The 23988-nt window shown below is 40.9% G+C and overlaps 1 protein-coding gene across 1 annotated transcript in view; it reads left to right on the forward strand.

Moving 5' to 3' along the window:
- The window catches only part of LOC129714364 (cAMP-dependent protein kinase catalytic subunit alpha-like), a 99346-nt gene that overhangs the window by 52689 nt on the left and 22669 nt on the right, over window positions 1–23988 (forward strand). The window contains 1 exon segment of the mRNA XM_055663914.1: window positions 13441–13502. Within this exon segment, the coding sequence (XP_055519889.1) occupies window positions 13441–13502 (62 nt within the window).

The following is a 23988-nucleotide window of genomic DNA, read 5'->3' on the forward strand; positions in this document are numbered from 1 at the left end:
GTAAGACTATGACTAGTGAGAGATTCACTTTGGATATAATGTGAGCTGCATGCAAGCAACATTGTGCTTTACCATAGAACCCCACGTATGTTGGCCGTTAATGTTCCCAAACGATCTGCTGACTGTTGCCACAGTTGGACGGAATTATCAGTCCAGCTGTCAATGTGGACATGATGCTGTTTTCTGAATTTAGGGCTCATTCAGAGATTATCATTGACGAGAGGCTTACATAGAAAAAGCTTCATTACAAAAGTACAGGATACAGAGGTTGCTCTCCAAATTTATAATGGACTGAATTAACCCATGCTATTTACCATGGCACAGCTGGGCTAATGTTTAATGATTGCCACTGATTTTTAAATTTCATCCTAAAGCCGGAGTGGTGAGCTCTCTGACCAGTTCCTCAACAGGCGATGCTGATCCAGCTGGATAAAGGCCCTAATCAAAAGCGATAATATCTTCCGACTGTTTTTCACAAATGTGTCAACCGTCGTGTACAAGGGATAAAAGTGATTTAATTTTGAGCCCAAGATAGACACAAAAAGTTGGAGTAACTCAGCGGGACAGGCAGCATTTCTGGAGAGAAAGAATGGGTGATGTTTCAGGTCGAGACCCTTCTTCAGACTGAGAGTCTTGGGAAAGGGAAACAAGCATCTGCAGTTCCTTCCTATGTATTCATTTTGAGCCCTACAACTGCTGCATCTGCATTGGTGTGTGAAATGTCACAGGATTGTGCATGTGAAACTCCTGTTTCAATTGATCCATTAATTGTTTTTGTACTGAGAATGGCATCTTGATGTAGAAAGAAGCGATATTTCTTGTCTCTCCCTCGAAGGAGTAATTCTCCAGGATTTCTCCTTCGCTCCTTTTGTCAAGTACCTTGTGTCATTTCAACAATTAGGTTGCACTAGATAGTTTCAATAAATGCAGTAAAAAGGCACAAGGCATTTTGGAACAGTGTAAAACAAAATTTAGCACTGAATCAGATGAATTACTTACATGGAAGACCAAAATTTGATTAAAGCGAGATGTTTAGGTACTTTTGAAAAGGATTAGAGGTAGAAACAGAGATACTTTAGATAACTTCAATTATTTTCACAACGTCTGCCCATTAAAGCTCACAGCATTAATAGCTGTCCCTGAAATGCACCCTGTGTGCAACTACCACATAAGTAGACTTCAGGATATTGTTCAGAAATTATTTCCTCTTCTCCTACCACTTTAAGTAAGTTTTATTAGCATAACAATTTGGCAGAATTACCTTTGTATTTCACAGAATATTTTTCCTTAGAGACCCGACGAAGCCTTGACATGCAAGTAAAGGATCCCTGCTATTCCACTCCCTGCTTGAAAGACAAGACCACCCTCAGACAAATAGCAGAGTGCTTCATGAACGCCTTAAACATTGGTACAGCGTGCGGTAAATTCCTTGCTACCACTCCTAACAAAATGCTCCAAAGCTGTATCTCAATTAAAGAACACCACATTGTCAGGAGGCCTTGTGATTAGCAGTGATTTGTGATTCCGCAATTTCATTGTCCACATCTGGGAAGAAGAGTACATACCAAGGGACCAAAAAGATCCAGTAATTGCAACCATCTTAGCAAATGTAGCAGAGGACAGGATACCAATCCTAGGTTCTCTCCTCCCTGCTGTTCCACAAATTGCAGTGTGAATTCTGTCCATCTGGTGACACAGTGGACATGATCTTCAATGCGTGACAACTCGGAGAGAAATGCAGGAAGGCAGCACCAATGATGGACACTGCAGCCAGGAGCTCCAGTTCAGCCACTAAATAAATTCATCTCCATCCTACACTTGCCTCCTAATCACATCCAAGCTGTGACCCTAACCAGTGGCTCTGCATCAGAGCCAGTCGCAGTGAAGACACTGGTGTCATACAAGACTGTGCTTGGAAAGTTACACCGGTGAAGATTAAAATTGTCCAACTGGATTTACAGAGAAGATGGACAATAGAAGTTACATGTATTAGTGCAAAGTTAGAAATTAATGCTTCTAGACTTGTTCCAGTAATCGTATTATTTAAAGCCTTTTGTCACAAGATGGCTGACTTTATAAACCTACATACTGAGCACATTATAACTTGCTTTTCATCTGTGATTTTTTTTGCTTATGTAAGGCTGAAACTAAACTGGATTATTACTAGTTAGGTTTAATTTAATGTCGCGTGAACTGAGGTATGGTGAAAAGCTGTTTTTGTAGCGTGCTTATTATTGTTTATGGTACAGGAAACAGCAAACCTGTGCAGTATTATTTCTTTGTTTAGCTTAGTTTATTGTCATGTGTACAGAGGTACAGTGAAAGGCTTCTTTGCTGCATGCTTTCAGTGGAAAAACTATAGCTGATTACAATCAAACCAGTCATACGGTAGAGATGATTACACATCTTTCTCTATACCCTGCTAGTTCCCTTTTGAAAACTCATTCTATTTCTATAACTCTTATAGATAGTGATATCCAGATCATAACCACAATCTATATTTGTCGTTTCATTTAACGTGGCTGTAAAGCTACAGCAAGTCCAAATTTAATTGGTCCGGTCACAGTACATATTTCAATTAAACAATCTTCACTCTTGACTCAGTGATTTTTAATATAATGTCTAAATGCTTTCTTTTGCATTCCCCGACCACTGGTTCGGATATTTTTCTAATTCACTCTGGGAAAGAATGCAGTGCAATCAAAGAATGTTGGCCTGACCTGCTGCCTGTGAGAAAGCATTCTGTGGTCTAAGAACTCCATGCAAGTATGTATCTGAGGAAAGGGTCATTGACCGAAAACATTAACTCTTTCTCACTTTGCAGTCTGTTCTGCTGAATATTCCCAACAATTTTTGTTTTCATTTCAGATTTGTTTTATTTTTGATCTTCAGAACATGTTTGCATTCTCTTTTTGCTCCCTTCTTGACAATTAATAATCCATCTTCATTGTTTTAATGTTCTTGATCATGGAAATCTAACTTCAAATAAATGTGTGTGAATTTATTATTCTAGATCCTGTTTTCCAAAATCCAATACTTCATTACCTTTTAATCTGGATACATCCTCAGTTTTGGAGAATTGTGTATAATGTGTGGAGAATTGTGTATAACTTTCCGTTACTAACTCAGAGGAATTCCGAAATGCAGTGTTGCTGATGAAACAACAGTTTTAATTTTGACACTGAAGATAGACACAAAATGCTGAAGTAACTGAGCAGGGCAGGCAGCATCTCTGGAGAGAAGGCATGGTTTCCGGTTGAGACCCTTCTTCAGACAGGTTCAGAGAAGAGGGAGATATGTAAAGAGTAAGGTGTGAAAACACAGATCAAATGGGACAGTAATCAAGGAAAATGGAGAATGGTTCATTGTTAGCTGAGGGGAGATGCTGCCTGTCCCGTTAAGTTACTCCAGCATTTTGTGTCTATCTTCGGTGTAAACCAGAATCTGCAGTTCCTGCAGTTTCAATTTTGATCATTGATAAAGTGCTTAAAAACAAGGAAAAATCAGAGCATTTCCAATGAACAGTGGCTTTGGGTTGCCCTGCAAGGAATTGTCTGCTCGGCCCATTTCATTGTGCTTCAATGCTTCCTGCTTCTTCTCTGCAGGGAGAAGTTATGAATTCCAGGCAAGGCTTGAATTCCAGGCAAGTTATGAATTCCAGGCAAGGCTTGTTTGTGCCAAGGTCACTATTATTTTCATGATTCTTAAAACCTTACCTGTTTATCTGGTCTCTTCAATTGAACCTGGTGAACTTGAGATTTCTCACCTCTCAATTCAGAATAATCTATTTTGGGTCTCAAAGTAGTTGCCTCAAGAGAGTCGTGTGTTTTGTCTTTGTATAAACTTCTCAGCAATTTCCAATGAGGTTTAACAATATTGAAAGTCAGTTCATGACATTTCAGCCACCCAGCATTGAGGGCAGCAATACTGACTCACTATTTACAATGCACAGTCTCTGATGGCATTTACTAGGCTGCACATATGGAATTTGAAGAGGTGTCCCGACCCAAAACATCACCTATCCATAAGCCGCATCATTTGGACAGCCAAGCAAATTTGGGTCTTTCTGGAGAAAAGAAATAGGTGACAATTCAGGTTGTGATTCTTCTTCGGACTGAGACTCTCAGCAGAGTCTTCTCTATCAGTTGAGTACCATCATGGGAAGACCACAGACAGTGATTCTGGGAAAGAGTCGTGAAATGGTAGAGACTAAGCTAACAGTAACTAGTCCAAGCATGGCAACATATCTTACAGCACAGGAATGAACAATCCACTGAATCTGGTCTATGTTGGCAGTTATGTTGCAAGTGAACCTTCTCTTTCAGTCTTTATGTATCCTCTCGTCAAAATGGTTTTCTGTTCATTAATCACTCACATTCTTTGACTTTACCTGAAATAAGGCTGTACAGCATGGAAAGAGACCCTAAGGCCCAACTTACCATGCCGGTCAAGATGCCCCACCTACACTAGTACCACCTGCCTGCGTTTGGCCCATATCCCACTAAAGCTTTCCTATCCATGTGCCTGTCCAGTTCATCTGTGCTGTTCAGATCAGTCACACATGCTTGCAAGGTCGACATCACCAAGCGTGAAGTTTTTCCAAATTCCACATTAGATTTAGTATTGACTGTCTTGTATTTCAAACACTTCATTTTGGATTTTCCCGTGTGGAATCGTATATTCTTTCAATATTTATGAGCAAAACCTTTTGTAAATTTAAATCCCACTGTTTTCCTTGTTTCTATCTAGAAGAGCTCCAGCCTGTTTGGGGTCTGTCTTATCAGTTATATCCTCTGTGCTGGTATCATCATTTTAATAAATAATGTTATCCCTCCCACACTTGTACCTTCCCTGTTGACTTGTCAGTTTGTTGAATGTTCCTGTTGAGTGATACAGTGCGCATCGTCTGAATACAGAAATGTGGTGTTTTTGCCTTCTAACGTTGAAGCCATTATTTGCTGCTAGTTGCTCTATTCCTCTGCTGCATTCCACTAGGATTCTATTTTCTATCATCTAGTTGTGCTGCTCCAAGATGTTAACAAAGAAATAATAATTTGTACTTACAATGTGATACGACTCTCGAGTTGGCTCTAGGAACATGATATATTCAATTATTTTGAATTGCAAACTTTCTTTTATGTGGGCAAGTCTCAGTTGCCACACAATCTATTTGTGTTTGGGCGGGCAGCTTCCTTTTCAGTTGTGAATGAAACGGTGCAGCTAACTTGTGCCTAGCAAGCTCCCAGAAACCGCTACAATTTGGTCATCTGTTCTGACACTGTTGAACAAAGCATAAGTGCAGGTTGTCTAAGAAGCACATGAAAGATTGGATCTTATGTTATGGTTGTACAAGACGTTGGCGAGTTTCACTTTTGGTCACCCTGCTACAGGAGGGATGCCATTAAGCTGCGAAGATCGCAACTATACATAATTGAAACAGTGGCATCTTGCTTTTTACAGCATGTTAAAAATAAGATGACATACCGGATTATATGCTCCCTAACTAAGTACTGTGAAATATCAGGCTAGATTCAAGTAGAGGACTGTTTCGGGGACTACTAGGGGAATTAATCTGGCACTTGATAACGGATTCAGATTATCATAAACTTTTTTAATTTGATTTTCTAGAACTCGTAAATTGAACATTCAGATTCTGGTTGGGTTTTTACAAATATTCTGTGTATCCACTTCTTTAAGCTTGAAACGGTCCTGCATTACTTGTGGAATGGGAGAGCATTGCAAGTGGTCAAGTTACGTACATGAGAAATAGAAAAACAATTCCGCAGGGCATCGGCAACCATGTTGTTACTAAAATTACTCATTGCCAAAACAAAAATAAGTTGCCCATTTTTGGAGAGCTTCAGCATAAAGAAGCTCTCTCTTGCAATATGTATTTGTACAGATAATTTGGATTGCACCTTTAAAATAGGACAAAGGAGATTAATGTAATCTGACGAAGGTCAGTCTGAAGAAGGGTCTCGACCCAAAACGTCACCTATTCCTTCTCTCCAGAGATGCTGCCTGTCCCACTGAGTTATAATGCAGCATTTTGTGCCTATCTTCGGTTTAAACCAGCATTTGCAGTTCCTTCCTACACATTGTAATCTTCTTCACTGACCACTGAATGTTCACGTTTTGCAAGATCATTAATTATCTCTTTTAATGTCATAAACACCCATTGTTTTATAAAAGTCATAACCAACCATCATACTAGTTCCTCTTAGATCATTGTTGCTCAACTATAAACTTCATTGCCTGAGTACTTCTGTCTTGATTTCCCACGGTGTAAAATATTTATGCCCTTTCTTTAATAATCTTTTTAATATCGCCTTTCCAGTGCAATCAATTCTCAACATTATAGTGTAGGGATACTACATTTACTGGGAGAGTTTCATGAGCTTGTGAATCTTTCAGTTCGGTATTGCAAATGTATTTTTTGGTTAACTGTATGCCTTGCCAAACAGCTGCAGGAACTCATGTCAGGAATCACCAAGAAGGGCTACAATGCCATGCATGTCGTTCTGTTGCAGTTGGTGCTCTGCATGTTGCTCCATTGCAGCTAGTGCCATGTAAGAGGTTGTTTTGCTTCAGTCCAATTGCACATGCACATAGTGATATTAAGGCCCAGGGAAGAGAACCTTGTATTTACATCATATCTTCCCTGGTTTCAGGCTGTCCAAAATGAGTAATGGATGCTGAAGTTTTACATGGATAAGAAAGGTTTGGCGCTAGATGGGCAAGTGGGACTAGCTTGGTAAGGCAACATGGTCACCACGGATAGGTTGGGCCAAAGGGCCCATTTCCATGCAGTATACCTCCTATGTACCAGTAATTCAGTGGCATCTGTTGTAACAGTCCGACTGTATCACATTTGCACTATAGGAATAGGCTTTAGAGTGCCCTAAACATCCTCATCTATTCAGGAATTTACCTGTGTTTGGATGACATTGAAAATCAGTCAATGTACCATTGTCCCTTCAGCTACTATACAGTGTTGCGGTATTGGGCCTTGTTTCACAAACCATTGAAGGTGATGACAAGTAGAAATTAATATTCTTAACCACTTCTACTTTACCACCAAACATATCGTAAAATTTGTACCTATTGTTTATACTCCAATAGAGGTTAGAGCTAGACGAAGGATAGACACAAAGTGCTGGAGTAACTCAGCTGGTCGGGCAGCATCTCGGGAGGAAAATGGAATGGTAACATTTTAGTTTGGGACCCTTCTTCAGACTGATTGTAGTGGGGGGGGGGGGGGGAGGTTGCATTGGAAGCGGGGAAAAAACAGGACAAATGGGAGCCGGCAAGAGATGACCAGGCAAGAGGGTTGGCTAGAGATGGAGTGAGTCCAAGAGGGAGGAGTTTATAAGTTACCTATAATTGGAGAATTCAACGTTCATACCAGTTTAGTCAGATATAACTGAATCGTGTGGTGGTTTCTAAGGTTCTGGCACCATGGAAATAACAGAAATCATCTGAGATGTATGATGGTCTGGAGCTTTCTGAGATATACAATGGGTCGTGAGATGGCAGAAATCGGAAACTAGTGATAGATACGGTTATACCACAAAGCAAAATGTTCCGCCCAAAGCTATTTTCAACTTGTCATATACATGCCAGTGTTATAACTGTACGGGGGCTTATCTGGTTATGGAATCCAGGTCTTCAGATCTGATTATCCTGTCTGTAGTCATGCTGTATGCAATGTCCTCAACAATCTCTTGGTACCACTTGGAATAAATCAAATTGGCTGATGATGGGATTCTGTGACGATGGGTTTCAAGTCAGCCAAGACTGGTCATCCCTTTGGTCTCTCTGGCTGAATGTAGGGTCTCACAGTCCTGAGGCGCTATTTGGCACCAGCTACCTTGATTCAACCCTGGCCCTTGGTGCTGACGGTATGGAATTTGCACATTCTCCCAGGTTTTCTCTGGGTATTCTGATTTCCTCCCACCTCCCAAAAACAGTAGATTTGACAGAATATGGATAGAATGGGTTGCAGGGAAAATAGGCGGGGGAATGAGATTCCTCTGTGAGCCACAGTATAAAATTGATGGGCTGAATGGTCGCCATGTTGTAAGGAAATATGAAATATATAATGGGTGTTAATGTTTCAGCCTTAACATTGACACTCGCATGTGACTGGCCCATTCAGATGTTATCAGGCAATTGAATGGTCCTCTTATCAGCTCGAGTGCAGCCCTGACCTCCCACCAACCTCATGGGAGACCTTTGAGCTATCTTTAATCGGACCTTCTCGCACTTCAATATTATACCTTTCCTTAAATGTTATAACCTTTATCCACTTTCTGTGCACTGTGGACGGCTTGATTGTATTCATGTATGGTGTTTTCTTTGACTGGATAGCACGCAAACAAAAGCTTTTCACTGTACCTCGGTACACGTGACAATAATTAACTAAACTAAATTAAACTGTCATCATCTTTCACGACCAGAATTAATAATGATGCTGCCTTTTCATTCTGTACATTTTCCCTCTAACCAGATACCTCAGTCCCATTTTCTCTGGTGAATGCTCCTACCTTCCCAGTAAGGTTGCATTTAAATTGCACTTAGTGCCTTGCTAGTGCTGCTGACTACCAGCTGGCAGCAATGCCAGAATTGTCTTGCGATGTGTACTCAGTGTTTATAACAGCAGCTGATATATCTATTTCATGCATATTTGCAGTTGAAAATGGGAGGGCCAGGAAATTTCACAAAGTACTTTGTAGAAACATCAAAATGGGGCTAGGATTTGCTTCTGGGAGACGTCTCAGGGGAGTGAGCAGAGAAGTTCAATTGTGGTTGAATCTCCATAATCCCCGGTCCTTGCTGTTTTGCGACTATCTTCTGCTCTGTAGCACAGCCATCACTTTTCTCCTGTGGCTTAACTATTAAAAAAAGATAAGTTATGCAATGTTTGTAGAGCAGAACCCAACAGCATGGTTCCACCTTCAGTGGTAGCGCGGGGAATGCTTTTACTTCCCGTTTCATAGGACTGGAAACAAAAAAGCAAACACACTGTAGAAAGGAGAATCAAATGAAATATAAAATGAAATTCTTCTCAAGATAGAATAATCCATGCCCTAAACATTGATTATATTAATCATTACGTTGTAGTATAACAGCTGATAGAGCTGCTGCCTCACAGTACCCTGGTTTAATTCTGACCTCGGGTGCTGTCTGTGTGGAATTTGCATGAACTTTCTGGGACCACATGGGTTTCCTCCGGGTGCTGCGGTTTTCTCCCACATCTCTCAAACATCGCGTGGGTTTATATGTTAATTGACGTCTGCAAATCGCCCCCCGATGTGTAGGGAGTATGTGTGAAGGTGAGCTAACATAGAACTGTTGTGAACAGGCAATCGATGGCCAGCGTGGTCTCTGTGAGCCACAGGGCTTATTTCCATTGCCATATCTTTCAATCAAAAAGTACGACAATCACATTGAGTGAACTGGAGTGAAAGATAGTTCATGAATGACACTGCCGTCTGTGGCAATGAATTCCACGGCTTCACCACATTCTGGCTAAAGAAATTCCTTTTCATCTCCATTTTCAAGGGACATCCTTTTATTCTGTGGCTGTGCCCTCTAGTTCTAGACTTTTCCATCATGGGAAACATCTTTTCCACGTCCGTCCTGCCTTGGCCTTTCATTATACGTAGGTTTCAATGAGATTTCCCCTCAAATTACTCAACTCGTGGTCGGTCCACTCTCTCTCAGGCCTGCTCTCTCCCATCAACCCTTTACTTCTCTCACTCCTCTTCTATATCATTTGTGCTCACCCATTCAGCTAAAACCATCTACCCAGATCCCTTCATCTTACAAAATCATCCACCCTCTTTAGATTTCTCTCCCTTTTGGTTCCCATCCCATTCCGCCCACCCATAAGTGTTGCCCTTTTTATGTTGCCAAAGACTTACAACATATGAAATCTGTTAGCTAATTGGAAATCTTGTGTACAGTGTAAGCCCCAGCATCACTACCTGATTTGAGGAACTTGCTTCCTTGGATAGTCCTGACTTCAATACTCTGAAGGAAGGTGTATTTCTGGGAAGTAGAATGGGAATATTTTCTTTGTACCCAAATATCAGCTTACCCTGAAAATGTGCGATGCACTTGCTTTTCCTTGAAAGTACATGACTGGCCTATTTAATGAACACAATGCTGCTTGCAATCATTGTGCTGGCTGCTTTCCCAGGTTTGTGTTAATTCCCGAGTGGGTGTTGTGAGATCTGTAGACTTTTAATGTCTTCTGTCACTGTGTGCTGGGAACTGTTTACTGAGTCAAAGCTTTTGGATGCATTTCAGTTCAAGTGTTCTAATTTTAGATGTGCAATGACCTCTCTAGTGATGTGCCATAGTTGTCATTGTGACCCCTCTTGCTTTACTGAATACACATTGCACACTGCTCAAAAGCTGCTGCTTTAGAAGGCCATCTGCAATAGAGGAAATATTCTCTTCCTAGCCTGCATATTCAATCCCACTCCTGCTGCATCTGAGCTCTGCAGCAGTGGAGGGAGATGTGATTATTTGTGTGTTTCTACACACTTCATACTTTAAAGGTGCTATACAAATGACGGTTGTTCATTCTATTCTGTGATGCGTGGTATTGAAGAAGTGTTTGTTGTTTTACGAAACCTGATGTGGCTATAATCTAGCAGTACCTGTGGCTCTTGAAAGAAAGTTAACACTAACTATTGGGTGGAGGACAACATTAAATTAAGGATTGAAGTAAGGGTGGGATTTAATACTCATGTATCTTCTTTCTTGCATGCATAAAATCATTAATGATCTTGTGCCTAAAGTCCACATTGGGGCCACACCCCCTGATTATCTGACTCCCTTTCTGTCCATGTCTATCAATCTCAGCCAATTCCTCGATTATTGAGAATCAACAGACACCAACTGTCCTAGAGTAGGGAATCTTAAATATTTACAACTTTGGCATTAAAAACTATTTTCAACCAATTCCCAATGGCAGACCCTTTGTACTGACACACAAGTCCCTCATGTGAGTCTCTAGTGCTAGACAAAACAGCACCCCCCTTATTAATTCCTTTGGCAGTAACCGTGTCTAAGTAGTGGTATCTCCTAAAGGTTTGGATGCTGAGAATTTGAGTTTTCAAATTCAATGAAAGCTTATGGTGGGAATAAATAAGTCGTCATTGATAGATCCTGCTGGATGTCTTGATTGTAGATTTCCAATTTTGTGCCTGCTTTCTTGACAGCTCAGTTTGTTCCCTACTCACCAACATTTCAATATTTGACTATGGTTTTTATTAGCAACTAAGTCAGTGGTTTGGAAAAGTAATCTCATCAAGGTATCTGACAAAACAACAACATCTCACTGTTGTACCATCTAGGTTCAAAATTTAATGGGACTTGAACTAATCACCATCTGATTTGGGAACAAAAATATTATCAGCTTAAGTATGGACCAATGAGCGTTGGAGATATAACCTGTTCTAAAAATGAGAATATTTGTGCATATTAACCAAGATTAGTGCAAATGAATACAAATGCAAAAGTCACTACAAGGTAGATTGGAAGATCAGGAATTCATTCTTGGCATCTGAGTGGTTCATTGAAGAGTGTGATTACAATGGTGAAGAGGCTCTCTTGAAGCTGTTGGTACATGCTTTCAAGCTTTTGTAATCTTTGCCCAACAGGAGAAGGGAGAAAAGAGAATGACCTCTGGGTGTGAGTGGTCCTTGATTATGTTGTCTGCTTTCCCAAGGTAGTGTGAAATATTGATGAAGCTGAGGCTTGGTTTATGGGCTGGGCAGAGTTCACCAAACTCTGCAATTTCTCACCATCTTGGGAAAAGCAGTTTACCAAACCAAGCTGTTCTGAATCCAAATAAGATGCTTTCTTTGGTGCATCTGTAGTAATTGGTAAGAATAATTGGAGACACTTCTTCACAACTTGTTCACACGATCCAGCACTTAACTAGGCCTCAACTATGATATTGGTGTAGCTGCAACAAAAGATCATATGTGTGACAAGTCAGATTCAGATTCAAACTTTTATTCTCATTGTGCAGTGTACAGTACAGAGACAACAAAATTCTGTTAGCATCTCCCTAGAAGAGCGACAAAGAATATGAGCAATAAATAAATGTATTTACGTGCATACAGTCGTCATAGTGCAATTTTTTTTCTGGTGGAGGAGTGTCCGGGGGGGGGCAGGAATGGCAATCACCGAGGTACAGTGTTGAGTAATGTAACAGCCGCAGGGAAGAAGCTGTTCCTGGACCTGCTGGTCCAGCAATGGAGAGACCTGTAGCGCCTCCCGGATGGTAGGAGGGTAAACAGTCTGTGGTTGGGGTGAGAGCAGTCCTTGACGATGTGAGCACCCTTCGCAGACATCGCTTGCTTTGGACAGACTCAATGGAGGGGAGTGAGGAACCGGTGATGCATTGGTGTCGTTGATGTCATTCAACAGCCAGAGCCAAGGAATTGCACACCCAACACATCAGATCAAAGCCATGCAATACTGCCAGATCAAGCCATGAATGGTAATAGGCAATTAAAGGAGAAGCCAGCTCCCAGAATGTCACCACTCAATGGTGCAGCTACCAGAGCTGCTGCCTCACAACGTCAGAGACCCAGGTTTGATCCTGACCGTGGGTGCTGTCTGTGCGGACTTTACACATTCTCCCTGTGACCACATGGGTTTCCTCTGGGTGATCCGGTTTCCTCGCACATCCCAAAGGTCTGAGTGTCCATGGATCAATAGGACTCTGTCAATTCCCTCTAGTGTGTAACATAGAACCAGTGTGAAGAAGGGTTCCGACCTGAAACGTCACCCTTACTTTTTCTCCAGAGATGCTGCCTGAGCCGCTGAATTACTCCAGCACTTGTGTTTATTTATCATAGAACTATGTGAATGGGTGATCGATGGTCGAAGTGGACTCGGTGGGCTGATGAGCCTGTTTCCATACAGTATCTCCATACTTTAAATGTTGTCATGGCAGGATCCTTCAAATTGGTGCCAAAACTGTTGCATGTGCAACCATGTTCAACCAGGGGGCATGAGTGCTTCTGTAGTTTGATCTATTCCAGAATAGCACAAAGGGTGAAGATTATTATTCCTATTCCAAGCTGTTGCTTTAATCCACTGGTGCAATTTACTTGGGGAAATATAATCACTCGGTCAATGCATTGAATTACTACCATAGTCTGCCACTTTTCTTATGGTTCACCAACAGTGATCTGTTTTGGTTGTTTTAAGTCATTCTTTGCCAGAGCCACATTAATTCAATCTGGGACTAAGACTATATGTGGGTTCTTAACAAAAAAATATTCTGCCAATTCCTTGTAATTATCAACCTGATTTATTAGAATCTGCTCTTAAATGATTGATCCTGAAGGCCAGCAGCTGTGCGATTATGACATTTGAACAAAGTGAAATATTTTTGTTCTTTTATTGCAGTGAAAGATTACTTAGAGAAAGCAAGAGAGGAATTCTTACAGAAATGGGAGTCCCCATCACAGGTAAGTCACAGATCTATTTCAAGAGAGCTTAACATAGGTAGGTCATGTACTTCACAATAATCCACATATTCACAGGTACACACTAAGCAAATTAAATTGGAGTAATGCATTTCCTGTTTGAATTCAGATTGAAGTAGGGAATGGAGGCAAAATCTATATTTGATGCTTCACACCAAATCTGATTCTCATTACTTCTGGCATCTTATGGCTACCGCTTTCACTCCCTGGGAATTAATTCCTCCTGACAGAACGTAGAAGGCTCTTTCCGCAGAGAAATCAATATCCAGAAAAGGTGGCCACATTGCTGTCCATTTCATACCGTTTGCAATAGTCATAACTTTGGGATTCCAGGTGCCGCCCTCTGCTTCCAGAAGTGTACTGGGATTGAAGTTCCATTCATCTATCTATAAGACCATAAGTTATAGGAATAGAATTAGGCCATTTGATCGTGGCTGATCTATTTTTCTCTTTCAAACCAATTCTCCTGCCATTTCCCCGTAGCCTATGGGGTATACCTCCAGATTCAGGGATAGTTTCTTCCCAGCTGTTGTCAGGCAACTGAACCATGCCATCACCAACGATGTATAGGAAAGAACTGCAGATGCTGGTTCAAATCGAAGATAGACACAAAATGCTGGAGTAACTCAGCGGGACAGGCAGCATCTCTGGGAAGAAGGAATGGGTGACATTTCGGGTTGAGACCAAAGATAGTGGTCCTGAGTTACCATTGACCTCATTGGAGACCCTTGGACTATCTTTAATTAAACTTGACTGGACTTTATCTTGCACAGAACATTACTTATTTTAACCTGTATCGGTACACTGTGGGCAGCTCCATTGTAATAACGTATAGTCTTTCCGCTGGCTCGGTAGCACACAACACAAAAAAAAGCTTTTCACTTTACCTCGTTACACATGACAATAAACTAAACTAATTACGATCCCATCAATCTCTGCTTTAAAAATACCCAAATGTTTTGGCCTCCACAGCCATCTGTGGCAATCCTTTTATTCCTTTTATTCTGTGACTGCCCATTACTGGAAATATCCTCTCCACATCCAGATCAAAGATATTATGCTGGTGCAAATCCATTTGCTTTTTGGTGGAGAGCACCTCTCCACAAACTCAGCCACTGAGATACCTCCTGTGCTGGGCATTAGAACTTGGATGTTCGATTTGGTCTATGTGTTGAAGGGGAAAGGATAAGTGCTTCCTACTCCTTGGTTATTCACAATGTTTTCCCAATAGTAGTCAGTTTCTCTGAGGTTGGTTGCTATTAGGATATGACAGCATCACTCTGTAACGAATGACTTTGCATTTACATTGAGCTTTCGTGACTGCCAAAGAGTCCAGTTGTATTACAGGGACATTTGGCAGTCAATTTATGCACAGCAATGATGTTTGTGACAGAAATGTTCCTTGTGATTTTGAATGCAGAGTAATTATTAGCAGGAACACTACGCAAGAACCTCCCTTGCTCCTCAAGCATGTCTATATATTTTATGTATTCTTGAACAAACACTGGACAAAGCTTAGTATCTCATCTAAAGACTGAATCTCAGATAGTGCAGCACTCTGTAATACATAACATGTATTTTATGGAGTGTATTCTGTCTGGGTAACTCACAGGAGATCGAAGGTGAAATAGCCAACTGGGTATAAAATTGTCTTGGTAGAAGGAGACAAGGGTTGGTAGTGGAGGGTTGTTATTAAAATTGGAGACCTACGACACATGGAGTAGCATAGGTGTTGGTGCTGGGGCCACTGTTTGTCATCTATATTAACGATATGGACAATATTGTTAATGTGGTTAGTTAAGTTTCCCCATGACATCAACATTTGATGTCAGTAGCCACTGAAGAAAGTTATCTAAGTGGACACTCACAAAGGTTATCTAAGATTACAACAGGATCTAGATGAAATGTGGCAGATAGAATTTAACTTTAACAAATGTGAGGTGTTGCATTTTGGCAAGCTAAACCACAGCAAGACTTGCGCAGTCAAGTCCCTGGAAAATGTTGTGGGACAGAGACATCTAGGAGTACAGGTACATTAGTTCCCTGGATGCGGTGACACAGATAAATGAAGAGACTATTTGCCCCATTTGCCTTCATCGGGCAGAGCAGCAAGTACAGGGGTTGGGATGTTACACTGTAAGTGTACAGTCATTGGTGAAACCACACTTGGAGCATTGTGCTCAGTCTTATCACTCAGCTATGAGGAAGACGTCAGTAAGCTAGAGGAAGTTACTGTGACTGGGGGGATTTGAGTTGTAAGGAGAACATGGATAGGCTGGTATTTTTTACCGAGAGCATAGAAGGCTGAGAGGCGACCTTACAAAGGTGTGTAAAAATTAGCTGATGGTCGTGGCCTTTTCCCCAATGTAAGGGAGTCTGCAACTAGAGGGAATGGAGTTATGTTAAGAGGGGAAATTTTAAATGGATCTGAGGAGCAGAATTTTAAAACTGAGAGTGGTGGGTACATGGAACTAGCTGCTTGAGGAAGCTTCACGTCGGTACGATTACAGTGTCTAAAAGACATTGTACAGGTACATGAATAGTGGGATTTGGGTCAAATGTAGCCAAATGGGACTGGCTTGGACAGAAATCTTGGTTTCCCAATTGTGATAATAATGAGTCATCAGCCATAAACATTAGAGGTTTCTCCCCCCAATAATGCTGCCTGACTGCTGGGTTTTAAAGCCACCATGTATGCATTTATTATTTCTAATTTACAGCATCTGCAGATTTTTGCTGTGGAAAAAATAATGTAGGTTAGAAGTCATACTTTGCTACATAATACGACTAGGTTCTTGAAATATCCATATCAGATTTAACCATATCATACATCATTCGCATAGAAAATACTCCCAGAAACTGAGTTCCCATTGGGAGCATAAAAACAGTTGTCTCAAAGTGCATGCAGATCAGATCAGATCAGCAGCTGAATACAGGCTGACTCCAGACTTCACGGTTGCTGAGGTGCCCCCTTGTTCCAGTATTTGCAAATAACGCAGTATTTATCTCATCAGCAATATGATTTGCTCTTCAATAAACTTGCTGCATCACTAATGCATTTAGACCGCAATAGCATTGCAATAAGGACCAAAGTCCACGCTGCCAATCATAGACCATGTAATAATTACAACAAATGTCCATGTTGTGTTTTGAGTGTTTTAGCTTTAGAAGTAACCTGCATGTCATTGTTTGGCAGTTACCATTGGTTTCAGAAATACCAGGATAGCTAGTTTACAGAATCCTACCATAACCATCAATGTACAATTTGCATAATCAATGGCAATGTATAGAATTGCTTTAATGATATGTGATAAATATTGGTGAAATCTTTTTGGGGATCTTTGTATTACAACAGTGAGATGCATATCAATAAGTAGATCACACTCACTGAAGTTCAGTAAACTACCACAAATTTCCTTTTAAGTATTTTTTGTTAATTGCATGTATTGGCAGAGGGACTATGCTGTAAGGAAGTGGATGAAAAATGCCGGCAGACCTATACATAATTCATTGATATTAATGGGAATGGCTAATATTTATATTTTCCACTGAAGCATAAAACAGACTAATAAGCCACTCAACTATTTGTTGCTGGGCGTTGTATAAAATTATGTATTCGTGTTTACAATCCAAAAAGCCCTTCCCTTAAATACTCATATGATTGCCCTGCTTGTTGTTTCCATGAATTGGGAGGTGGTGTTTCATTGTTTCAGCTCAGCATGTAAAACAGGAAAATGCTACAGAGTCAGTGTGACTAATACAGGTACTGCCCTGTGATTGAGCAACAAAACATTCTTTACAAAGGGAAATATCAAATTCCTCCCAACACGGTGAACAGAGAGACTATATGCAGCTCTATAGGACTTTAGTGTTTGGTTGGGCTGCATTTGGTGTATTTCGCGCAGGTCTGGTCGCCCATTACTGGAAAGATGTGGAGGCTTTGGTGCTGATGAGGTTTACCTGAATGTTTCCTGGATTAGAGGATTTCAGCTACAGGGTTGGATAGACTTGGATTGTTTTCTCTGGAACATTGGAGGTTGACGGTAGATTTGATAGAAGTTTATACAATTATGGGAGACGTAGATAGGATAGACAGTCAGAACCCTTTTCCCAGGGTGGAAATGTCCAACACTAGAGGTGAGATGAGCTATAAGATGAGAAGGGGAAAGTTTAATGCAGATGTGCGGGACAAATTTTTTTACACAGAGAAGTGGAGGCCTGGAATGTTTTGCCAGAGGTGGTGGTGGATGTGGTGGCTTTTAAGAAGCTTTCAGATAGGTATATGTAAGTGCAGGAAATAAGGGTTATGGATCATGTACAGGCAGATTAGATCAGTTTAACTTGGCATCATGTTTGGCACAAGCATTGTGGGCCGAAGTTCCTGTGCTGTACTATCCTATGTCTATGTTTTATCACTGTGGACTATTAACACAATGTGATGAGGATGCTTTGACTGTGGAGGTTATTGGAACATTGCTAATCACTAAACAATAGGAGTTAGAATTCTGGGCAAGATATAAAACAAATACTTTGATCCTATCTTCACAGTTGAAGATGCTAAGAATATACTGGGAATTGTGATAAGCCAGATGTTTAATGAGGATCAGAAAGTTAAAAAGAATAAATATTAATAAAGAAAGATTACTGAAGAAATGAAGGGAGCTTAAAGGTAAACCTCTAGCCTGTACAGTAAACCCTTGCCATAGTGAACCATAGGGCGGGTGGGTGGTGGTGTCCATTATTGATGATTGTCTGCTACCCTGTATAATGGAGGAAAGGTTTACGGAATAATGGAGTATCATTGCACAAGTAGCATAGGTGGGTATCTTGGTCGGCATGGGTAGCTTGGACCGCAGGGTGAGTTTCCACGCTATGTGACCCTATGACATTATGAACATCGCATTTATCTGAATTAATCTCCATCGTCCATTCCTCTTCCCATCGACCCAATTGATCAAAATCCTGTAGTATTCTTAGATCACCTTCTTGACTGTTTACTATACAATCAATTTGAGTGTCATCAACAAATTAACTAAACACTGCTACGAATCTTACCAGAAGCTTTTTCAAACATGCCACACATACAGGCAGAGTTTAGTTTAACGGCATCTTGTTTGGCCTGAACGTGTGAGCCGAATGGCCTGTTCCAGTGCTGTATTTTTTTTGTCACGCAAAATGGCTCCTTGAGCTTGTGTTGTATGCAGTTAATTAATTAATGGAACACACCAATGGCATTTACAACTAGTGTCAAAATGCATCATTAGGACCTGATTTCAGTTCAATGAACTGTAACTCATGAAAATGTGATATTACATGGGAAATTGATAGATTATTCACCATCCATAAGTCATATGTCACACCCATTTTCTCGCCAACTGGAAAGTCTTTACTTTGTGGGTAATGAAAAGTATCTAATAAGTCATATTAAAATATTCAATTGTCTTAAGCCAATACTTCAATTGCAGAATGCTGTTGCAATTATGGTATTTCTATAAATGGAACAAAATGAGTCATCATTGCACAGAGTGTGTTGGTTGAGAGAGGAATGTTTGCTATTCCTCTTTAAAAAAAACCCAAGTTATAGATTGCCTCAGGGTTGTTACTGAATTAGTAAAGCATTTAAAGAAGCTTCTTAATTAAAGGATGAAATCTCTGAATGAATTCTATTCCTGTGACTGGTCTGGACCAATCATAAAAGTATTGAAATTCCGTAACCCAAGAAGCTGCCATTTGAGTGTTTGAGCCTCATCCCTAAGTTTATAGCTTTGTAGATTAGAATACATCAGATACTGGTGGATGCAGATACAAGAGCAACTTTTCAGAGGCTTTTAGATAGGCATCTGAAAGTGCAAGGAATGGAGGGATATGGATCATGTACAGATACATGAGATCAGTTTAACTTTGCAGCATGTTTGGCACAGACATAATGACCTGACGGGCAAGTTCCTGTTCAATGTTGCAACTGTTCTTCTGGGTACTTTAAATGCTATGAGGGTTTCTAATTCAATCTGTGAATTCCAGATGCCCCCTTTAATCTTTTATGCTAATCATGAATTCCTATGCCATAAAAAATGACTCCTTCCTGTTCAAACTATGCAGGTCTCAATTTATACACTTAATTAAATAAATCCTCTGACTCCGCTATTCCAAAGCAACAGCAGTTGTGCCAGGTTTCTCCTTCTCCCCACCCCAACCTTAATTCTCCAGCCTTGGCAAATTCTTCAGAATCCGATCTCACTAGATTAACTAACCTAATCCTCCCCCCCCAAATCTTTGCACTTCCTCAATCCTTTCCACTTGTCACATTAATTTCATGTTTCATGTATCTTGTGTTTTCATGACTGTTGGCAGATCAATTTCCCTCCTGGGATAAATAAAGTTCTATTGTATCATAAAGCCCTCACACTCGCAAATGCCTGTACATTGGGGAAGCCAGCAATGCTCCTGCCTCCTCTACCTGCTCCTGGCTGAAGGAGAAGATGGGTGAACAGCTTCTCCCCGTCAAGTGGTATTTGAGTGAGCTCATTAATGTAGCAGTGAGCAACAAACAAAGATGAGGCACAGATGGCCAACAGACTGCAATGAATCCCAGGCTGGGAGACTGAGCTTGAGCAGGACCATGACCTGTGGCTCCCATAGGCAAAGCAGTTCATGTACCCAAGAAATGATGTTCGCAGTTGCAGTTTGTAGAATGCCGATTTGGGTTTTGTCCCTTTGAATAGCACAGTTTTGAGGGTTTAAGCAGTTGCAAAGGCAAGTTGTTCTGTGAGTAAAAACCATGGGATTTAAATCTCAATGTAGAGGAATGTTGCCCCTTTCCAAAGGGAAGAAAATAAATTTGCTAAGGAGAAGAATAATCTAATTTAAAATTAGAGATTTTTATTGTAAAACCCCGAAAAATGCATAATATTTCGCAATACTGAACTAAGACAAATTATATACGACTTTGGCATGCACTGGCACCCCATCCTCTGACCAGAGTGGTTTGAACTAATTTCTAGGCCAAGCTCCTTAATCATGCCATAAAAAGCCAAATCCATAATGAAGGAAGTTAATAATAGAGATTTAGTCCCTTGTCTTGCACTGCCCAATCCTTTGTAAATGACTCATTTTACCTTTTCTACAAGACTCTGTCTACTCCTAATATTAGTCATCCATAGTGACAGGTTCCAAACACGTCTTTCACCAGTTTTTACCCATCCGCAACTTGGGTAATGAAATAGCTGTACAAACAATGAACTGCAGATGGTGGTTTTCAAAGCAATGATACAATGCTGGAGTAACTCAGTGGGTCAGGCAGCATACCTGGGGAACATGTATAGATGACATTTTGGGTTGGGACTCTTCTTTGGACTGAAATTTGTCTGACAAAGAGACTTGACCTGAAATGTCACTTATCCATGTTCTCCAGAGATGCTGCCTAACTCGCTGAGTTACTCCAGCACTGTGTCTATTTTTAATATGAAATTACTGTACCTGAGTGCAGTTATGCCTGGACAATGTTCAAGTATGGACTGGTAAGCACTAGTTAATGGCCGTCTCCAACAATAATCTATCATTCATAGCAAACCTGCAGCCCAGCATCAACTGTCTGGATCTGGGGAAAAACTCTGATCAGAAACACAACAAAACCAGCCACAAATACCTTATTACAAAATCAAAAGAGAAGCTCAGTAGCATGTTGCAAGTGAATCATCACCTGAGATCTTCGAAACTCAGTTAGACAGGTGCATGATTGGAGGGATATGGAACAAACGCAGGCAGGTGGGACGAGTGTAGCTGGGACATGTTGGCCGGTATGGGCAAGTTGGGCTGAGGGCCTGTTTCCACACTGTGTCACTCTCTATGACTCAAGTCAGATATAGGATGGAACACACTGCCCGTGCCTGGATTCATACAGGTCTGACAGCACTCAGAAACCCAACAACAACCAATACTGCTTGATGAAACCCCACCCACAACTCCTAACATGCCATCATTTTATTTTATAAGCACTCAGTCAATCTGCCAGTGACGGCTACAATATTTGCCATCCAGCAATTCATCCAGACTTCACCAACCACTCCTCCATCAGCAATAATTACCAGCAAGGTCAAAGATAGCAGGCACATGGAAACCACCTACAAATACTCCTTAAATTCACCTAGTATCTGATTTGCTATTTAGCCTCACTGGGTGTCAATTCTGCAAACCTATAGCACCAAGAGAAATCGTTGACCTTATTGTCAGTGGCAGATCAATATGGTTGATCCATTTGAATGAATCCATTGTTTAGAAGATCAAATGGAGATGCCGAATGCATCTTTGCTAATCCACCAGCATTTGTTAGAAGCATTGATGTTAGCTTCCCTCACCTGCAGGACTTGACTCCAGTCACTTTATCCGGATTCCAAGCTGTACGTACACCTACTAGACATGAAAATAGTCCAATGTAATGTAAACAACAATTTTCTGGAGGTGCTCAGCAGACCAGGCATCATCTGTGGAGGGGAAAGGACAGATTGAAGAAAGTTCTGCCCTGAAACTCTGACTGTCCTTTTCACTCGATAGGTGTTGCTTGACCGGCTGAGTTCCTCCAGCACTTTGCAGATGCAGGAATCTTGAGCAAAAAACAGTCTATTGTATCTGCGCTTGAGTGTACGTGGTCCTTGAAATGGGACAAGGCATCACGTGTATCTCAGGCAGGTGTAAATGGTTTCATCATACATTTCAAATTTCTGATGTCATATCATGCCCAGTTTATTAGAGTCACGGAGTCAGGGATATAGGCCCTTCAGCCCAACTTGTCTATGCCGACCAAAGTGCCCCATCTTATCTCGTCCGATTAGCCCGCGTTTGGCCCATATCCCTCTAAACCTTTCCTAGTCATGTACAGTACCTGTCCAAATGTCTTTTAAATGCTGTTGTGATAACCGCCTGCCCAACATCCCCCTAGCTCAGCCCCTGAAGCCCTGGCCACATCTCCACATCCTTGTAAATCTTTTAATCCACACAATGGAAGTTAGCTTGTTGTTTGTAGTTTGTTGTTTCCATACTACTTTTTTTGTTTTTCTTACAAAAGTTACCAAACTTCCAAACTACAGTACTTCATTGGTTGCAAAGTGCTTGTGTACTTCCTGTAACGGTTTAGAGGAATATGGGCCAAACGCGGGTAAATGGGACTAGATAAGATGGGGCATTTTGGTTGGCATAGACAAGTTGGGCTGAAGGGCCCATCTGTGCTGTATGACTCTAATAAGCTGGGCATGACATCAGAAAATGTAAATGTAAATGTTATTTTCAGATACAAGTTATTTCTAACTTAATATGCTGTCAACCCATTAACAACAAAGGGCTAAGAGTATTAAGAAAAACTTGGAAATGAGATGGAAATAGAAAATAACACAGTTAAGCCTATTACAGAGGATAATAATAGTAGACTGTGTTGGAGAAACCCAGCAGGATATAGGGTATGGGTGAGTTAATAAGCAGGTTGGAAAATACCTTGAGCAGAAATATTTTAAGATAAACTAGAGTAGTTGAATTAGGTAAAAGTCAACAAGGTGACTAAAGTAACTATTGAATAATGTCAACAAGAAATAGTGAGTGGGAAGTAAGAGGGCCTGTGTGGCAATACATGGTATTCTCTAGTTATTGTTTGAAGTGTGTCCATGGTTATAATATTGTAGTTAGAGCGTTTGAAACAGCAGTTTCAGGAAAGTACCCCGAGTCCAGGTTCTGTAGCTATTAGCAATCCAGATTGATGGTGAATATGAACCTAGATACGTGGAATGTAGATTTTAAACGTAATCAAACAAATGTGTAAGAAGGAACTGCAGATGCTGGTTTACACTAAAGATAGACACAAAGTGCTGGAGTAACACAGCAGGTCAGGCAGCATCTCTGGAGAAAAGGAATAGGTAACGTTTCGGGTCGAGATCCCTCTTCGGACTTTTTCTTAAGAAGAAAATGTGATCGGCTAGCATAAATATTATTCAGTATTGTTAATGTTACATTGCTCAACCTCCTGGTACTGTAGCCAAGTGGCCTGATATTCTTTCTCAGCCCTGATAGATTTTCTAAATGCTTTATTAATTATACAGTACAGTGGTGAGAGAGGCTTATGCAGTGGCCGCAGCAAAGATTTCTGCTGCTCATGTAAGCCTTAATGTGCTTTTGGCTGGAGCACTGGGTACAGGGTCACTGAAAATTACAGGGTATCTAGACTAGCTGACCTGCAGGAATTATGTTGCATTAAGGGAGTGTCAAATAGATAATGCTGACTGCTTGATTTTATTTTTCCAGTTTAGAGATACAGCGCGGAAACAGGCCGTTCGGCCCATCGAGTCTGCGCCGACCAGCGATCCCCGTACACTAACACTATCCTACACACACTCGGGACAATTATGATTAGACCAAGCCAATTAACCTACAAACCTGTACGTCTTTGGGGTGTGGGAGGGAACCGGGACATCCGGAGTAAACCCAC

This window comes from Leucoraja erinacea, chromosome 39 (assembly GCF_028641065.1).
Source record: "Leucoraja erinacea ecotype New England chromosome 39, Leri_hhj_1, whole genome shotgun sequence".
NCBI classification, from domain to species: Eukaryota; Metazoa; Chordata; class Chondrichthyes; order Rajiformes; family Rajidae; genus Leucoraja; species Leucoraja erinaceus.